General features: G+C 50.1%; 1 protein-coding gene across 1 annotated transcript; it reads right to left on the reverse strand.

Annotated features, from left to right (window-relative positions):
* Window positions 1-401: 401 nt before the first annotated feature.
* Window positions 402-5873, reverse strand: LOC140183809 (uncharacterized). The gene is made up of 3 exons (XM_072233110.1): window positions 3444-5873; window positions 739-3008; window positions 402-459 (listed from the first exon to the last, which is right to left on the reverse strand). Exons 1-3 carry the CDS (start codon window positions 5871-5873, stop codon window positions 402-404), a joined length of 4758 nt encoding a protein of 1585 aa, XP_072089211.1.
* Window positions 5874-6250: the final 377 nt, after the last annotated feature.

A 6250-nucleotide genomic window follows, 5' to 3' on the forward strand; every position in this document is an offset into this window, starting at 1 on the left:
CTGGTGTGGATGTGTCTGTGACGGGAGCCTTCAAGACCGTCCGTGATGGGCGGATTGTAGATATTTGAGTAGTTTCCTCTTGTATTTTATTTTTGAATTTGTTAGTTACTGAATATTTTGGTATGGCCAAGGGCCGTGACTTTTGGGGATCGTTTAATAGTATTTCCGGCCGTCTGGGCCTTTTGTATGATCCGTTTGTGGTGTGTTTTTGGCCGTTCGGGCCTTTCCGTATTATTTGTTTGTTCTAACGTAACCGTTCGTTTGGTCGGTTTTTTGGATATCCGTGCGTTCGGCCTGAAGGGTGATCAGTCCTCCAGCGATGGCCGTGTCTTCGTTCCGTGTTTTAAGAAACAGTAGTGACTTGTAATGGGGATGAAGTGAAAATAACTTGTAAAAAATTTTTAATTGAATAGTTGGGCCTCGTTAAAACCCTTCGTGAGGGAAAGAGTACCCGAGGTTCTGAAAGACAATAAACAATAAAAAATAAAGGGAAATAAAGAATGACTTATTTAAGTATAGTATCTTCGTAGGTTGGCCGCGTTCCAAGTTCTTGGTATTTCGCTGCCGTCTAGTCGTTCGAGTTTATACGCTCCTTTTCCTATTACGGCCTTGACTCTGTATGGTCCTTCCCAGTTAGGTGTGAGTTTTCCTTCTCCTGGGGTCGGGAGGCCGATGTCGTTTCGTCGTAGGACGAGGTCGTTATCCGCGAATTCTCGTCGGATGACGCCGTGATTATACCTTAGGCTGATTCTTTGTTTGAGTGCTAGCTCTTTGACGTGAGCTATTCTTCTTTCTTCGTCCACGAGGTCTCGTTCTGCTTCTTCGTCGTTGCCTCCGACCGTTTTCCTGGGGCTGGGGTTTCCGATTTCCACTGGGATGACTGCTTCCACGCCGTATGTTAGTCGGAAGGGCGTTTCTCCCGTGCTCGTTTGGGGTGTTGTTCGGTACGACCATAGTACTGATCCTAACTCTTCTGCCCATAGCCCCTTGGCTTCGTCAAGTCGTTTCTTAAGTCCTTTGACGATGATTTTGTTGGCGGATTCCACTTGCCCGTTTGTTTGGGGATGTTCTACCGAGCTGAAGCGATGGGATATATGCAATCCCTCTAGGAGTTCTCTGAATTTTTTGTTTGTGAACTGAGTTCCGTTGTCGGAGATGATGACTTCGGGGATTCCGAACCGGGTAATGATTTGTCGCCAGACGAATTTCCGGCATTGGGTAGCCGTGATAGAGGCCAGGGGTTCGGCTTCAATCCACTTGGTGTAGTAGTCTATGGCGACGATGAGATATCTGAGTTGGCCGGGTGCCGTGGGGAAGGGCCCGACGAGGTCGATTCCCCAACTGCCGAATGGCCGTTCAGCCGATATAATGCTGAGTTGGTGTGGGGCGGCTTGGTGGAGATTGGCATGCCTTTGGCATTTGTCGCAGCTTTTTGTCAGTTGTATGGAATCTCGGATGATCGTTGGCCAGAAGTAGCCGGCCCTGACGATTTTTTGGGCTAGCGTTTTTCCTCCTATGTGGTGACCGCAGCATCCTTCGTGGATTTCGCGGAGTATGTATTCCGTGTCCCTGGGTTCGACACATTTAAGTAGGGGCTGCGAGAATCCGCGTTTGTATAGTTGTCCTGCTATCATGGTATAGTTGGCGGCTTCTCTCTTTATTCGCCTTTCCTCTTTCGGATCTGGTGGGAGGACTCCGTCGCGGAGATATTGTAAGATCGGGTATGTCCAGGATTCCCGATTTGAGGATGTTAGGTGTGCGTGGATTTCCGTTGATACGGAAGGCGACTTAACGACCTCCTGGATCAGCGATCTGTTGCCGTGTCCTGACTTCGTGCTGGCTAATTTGGAAAGTAGATCCGCCCTGGCGTTTCGCTCCCTGGGGACGTGGTGTATGGAGACATTTTCGAATCCTTCTTTTGTTTCGCTTACTTTTTTGAGGTATTGTTGGAGCAGGGGGTCCCGGGTTTGGTAGCTCCCGTTGATTTGGGAGCATACCACCTGGGAATCGGTGTTAACTTCGAGTATCTTGGCGCCGACTTCCCGAGCTAGGTTTAGGCCTGCCAGAAGGGCTTCGTATTCTGCTTGGTTATTTGATACTGGGAAGTCGTATCTTATTGATTGTTCAATTGTGATCCCATTTTGGTTTTCAAGTATAATTCCAGCGCCTCCGTGAGTGGAGTTCGATGAGCCGTCGACATGCAGTTTCCGTGGCTCGGGTGTCTGCTTTGTCGGAGTCATTTCGGCGATGAAGTCGGTCAAGGCTTGTGCTTTGATCGCGTTTCGGGGTTCGAACCTGATCTGGAATTGGGATAACTCGATGGACCATGCTAGCATTCTTCCTGCTAGGTCGGGTTTCTGTAATACCTGTTTGACCGTTTGGTCGGTTCGCACCGTTATGGGGTGGGCCTGGAAGTATTGTCGTAGTCGTCGGGATGCCGAGAGGAGCGCGAAAGCCAACTTCTCTAGTCGTGAATAGCGTGTTTCGGTGTCTTGTAGCACCTTGCTTATGAAGTATATGGGCTTCTGTTCTTTTTTCTCGTTTTCTCGGACGAGTGCTGCTGCGATTGTTTCTTCCGTTATGGAGAGGTATAGGTATAGTGTTTCCCCTGTTTGGGGTTTTGCGAGGATTGGAGGTTCCGTTAGGACCTTTTTGAAGTGTTGGAAAGCTTCTTCGCATTCTGTCTCCCATTTGAAGGGGGTTCCTTTTTTCATGAGTTTGAAAAAGGGGATTGCCTTCTGTGCCGAAGCTCCGAGGAACCGGGATAGTGCGGTTAGTCGGCCGGTGAGCTTTTGGATATCTTTGAGGTTTTTGGGGCTTGTCATCTCGAGGACGGCACGACATTTTTCCGGGTTTGCCTCAACTCCGCGTTGTGTGATCATGAATCCGAGGAATTTTCCTGCTTCCATTCCGAAAGCGCACTTTCTTGGGTTGAGTCGCATTTGGTGTTTTCGCAGGGTGTTCATTATGACTTTTAGATCGTCGGTTAGTTGCTCACCGGATTCCGTCTTGGCGAGCATATCATCTATGTAAACTTCTATTTTGTTTCCGGTTAAGTTGTGAAATATTTTGTTAACGAGTCGCTGGTAGGTGGCTCCGGCGTTTTTTAAGCCGAAGGGCATTACTTTATAGCAGTAGGTTCCGTCTGGAGTGATGAATGCTGTCTTCTCTTCGTCTGGTCGGTGCATTGGGATCTGGTTGTAGCCGGAATATGCGTCCATGAAGCTGAGGTACCGGTGTCCGGACGCTGCATCCACTAGACCGTCGATGTTTGGTAGGGGGAAGGCGTCTTTCGGGCATGCTTTGTTGAGATCTGTGTAATCGACGCACATTCGCCACTTCCCGTTTGACTTTTTAACTAGTACGACGTTGGCTAGCCAAGTCGTATAAGGGAGTTCTCGGATAAAGTTGGCTTCGAGTAGGGCTTTCACTTGTTTTCGGACCTCGGCGGCTCGGTCTGGTGACATTTTCCGTCTTCTTTGTGCCACTGGTTTGGCTAGGGGGTCTACTGCCAGATGGTGAGACATCAGGTCGGGACTTATTCCCGGCATATCGGCTGGTGTGAACGCGAATAGGTCTCTGTTTTGTTTCAAAAGTTGGGAGAGTTCTTCTTTGAGGTCGTATGGGAGGTTTCTGTTGATGAAAGTATACTCTTCTTTGGTTGGCCCTATCTGTAGTTTTTCCATGTCTCCTTCTGGTTCCGGTCTGGGTTGGCCGTCTAGTCGTGCGTCTAGGTCGGCAAGAAATATTCCCGCTGCGTCCCGGGATTTTTTCCTTAGGGCTAAGCTGTTGTTGTCGCATTCGGCGGCGACTTCCCGGTCTCCGTGAATGGTTCCGATGGTGCCGTCGTCGGTTTTGAATTTCATGAGGAGGTATTTGGTGAAGATGACTGCCGAGAAGTCGTTGATTGTTTTTCTTCCGAGAATGACGTTATAGGCTGTGGAATCTTTTAGGACGACGAATTCGGAAAGGATCGTCTTTCTCTGATTGCTTGTTCCTATGGTGATGGGGAGAGTAACCGAGCCGTCTGGTTTGAGGAAGTTATCTCCGAGACCCGTGACGCCGTGGCGGTGCGTTTGGAGGTTGTCGTTGCGGAGTCCGAGTTTGTCGAAGGCTCCTCGGAAGAGGATGTTGGAGTCGGCACCCGTGTCGACGAGTATTCGTCTCACTAGTCCTGTTCCGATTCGGGCTGATATGACGAAAGGAGCGTCTTCGGCCGAGGTGCCGTGTTGGCAGTCCTCGGGTAAGAAGGTTATCGTGTTGTCGGTAGTGGCGACTGGGTCGTGGTTTTTGACGGCCATTACCTTAAGGTCTTTCTTCATTGTTAGTTTTGATTTATTCGGCACGTCCTTGCCCGTGATAACGTTCACTATGATGGTCGGGTCTTCTTCTGTGTTTTCCCTGGGCGGTTTTTGAGTTCTTGGGTTGCGTCCTTCTCTCTCTGGCGATTTGTCTCTGTCGGCGCGCCTTGGTTCTCTGATGATTTTGACGAACTCTGGGAGTTTGCCGTCCCGTATGGCCTGTTCAAGGGCGTCTTTAAGATCGTAACAATCATGAGTTTTGTGGCCGTATCCGCGGTGGTAGTCGCAATAGAGGGCTTTGTTTCCTCCTGTCCTTTCCTTGAGTGGTCGTGCCCTGGGGATGATGCCTCGATCTGCTATTTGGTGGTATACCTCCGTAATTGGTGCTGTTAGGGGGGTGTAATTGGGGAACTTTCCTATTCTTGGTGGTCGGTGGGTCGGTCTGATGTGGTCTCGTTGGTTTTCTTTGGCTGGTCCATTATGATGAGGAGTCGGGTTGCCGTGTTGGTTGCCGACGTGTTGCCGTTTATGGGCAGCGACGACCTGGCTGACTTCCTCGTCGTTGATGTAATCTTTGGCGACGTTCTGGATCTCGTGCATGGTCCATACCGGTTTGGTGGTGAGATGTTTGCGAAAGTCTTCATTCATGAGTCCGTTAGTCAGGCAGAGGCTAGCGACGGAGTCCGTGAGCCCGTCGACCGTCAAGCATTCGTCGTTGAAGCGGTCAAGGTATTTTCTTGTGGATTCTTCTTGCTTTTGTGTGACCCCTAATAGGCTGATGGGGTGTTTAGCCTTGGTGATTCGGGTTGTGAACTGGGCCATGAATTTTCTTGTAATGTCGTGGAAGCTAGTTATGGACCCATTCGGGAGGGCGTTGAACCATTTGATCGCTGGTCCGGCAAGGGTTACTGGGAAGGCTCTGCATCGGACTGCGTCGGATGCTCCCTCTAAGTTCATTCTGGCTTCGAAAGCCGTTAGGTGCTCTTGCGGGTCTTTAGTCCCGTCGTATTTCATGTCGGTGGGTTTGTCGAAACCTCTGGGGAGTTTTGCTCTTAAAATTCCTTCCGTAAAGGGTGTAGCTCCCATTATGGTGTGGTCGCTTCTCGTGCGCTTGGTGCTTCGGTATCTGCGGTCTTCGTCTGAATCGTGTTGTCGATTTAGATCCCGAGAGGCGTTGCGATGGTGTTTTTTGTCGTATCGCCGCTCAGGGGATTTCTCGCGTCGACGGTTGCGTGAAGCGCTGCGATCATCTCTCCTATTGCGTTGCCGAGCTGACGACCTGCCGCGGTGGGATCTTGACCTGGAAGTTGCATGGCTTCCGTTATTTTGTTTTTCTCCGTCGTTTAACTTGCCTTCAAGCTCTTGGACCCGGAGACAGAGCTCCTGGATGATTTGTGCCGCTTTGTCTCTGGTTTTCTCAGGATGTTGTGGGTCCGTTGTGACGTGTTCGTTTGCGTGGTGGATGGTGCTTGCTATTTTTGCTTGGTTTGTGGCTTCACGGTGTTCTGAGACCGGACGACGTGGTTGGGAATCGTCCTGGTTTGATGGGTTATCCTCCGGGATGTCCTCCATCCGGTCTGATCGTAGCAGGTCCCCACAGACGGCGCCAATGTACAGAATGCTTCTGATATGTGTTGAGGAGGATCGGGAACCTGCGAGTTGGATCGGACGTTGGATGGCCCAGATGGAGCGGAGGGGAGGTACCTGCAGCGGAGGGGAGGTACCTGCAAAGACACTCCGACGCTCAAGTCAGAATGGATCTAAGAGGTATAAGGTGTGAGAAATGAATGATTACCTGGAGGGACCTGGGTCCTCCCTTTATAGGTGATGGTGATAATCTTATCTTATCTTATTTGCTTAAGATAAGGGAGATGTTTGAATTCGAAAGTTAGTTAGAAGATCTAGAGGGCCGATTCGGGGCCTTCTAGAAAGATGAGATGGGTTGACCC

This window comes from Arachis hypogaea, chromosome 1, assembly GCF_003086295.3.
Source record: "Arachis hypogaea cultivar Tifrunner chromosome 1, arahy.Tifrunner.gnm2.J5K5, whole genome shotgun sequence".
Classification (NCBI taxonomy): Eukaryota; Viridiplantae; Streptophyta; class Magnoliopsida; order Fabales; family Fabaceae; genus Arachis; species Arachis hypogaea.

Excerpts from the sequence above, each read along its gene's own strand:
- LOC140183809 (XM_072233110.1), bottom strand. The coding sequence starts at position 5,873 with ATGGAGGACATCCCGGAGGATAACCCATCAAACCAGGACGATTCCCAA. Across the intron at positions 3,009-3,443 it reads CACCAGACCGAGCCGCCGAG|ACGGAATCCGGTGAGCAACT; the intron begins GTCCGAAAACAA and ends ATGCTCGCCAAG. Across the intron at positions 460-738 it reads AAACAAAGAATCAGCCTAAG|AACCTCGGGTACTCTTTCCC; the intron begins GTATAATCACGG and ends ATTGTCTTTCAG.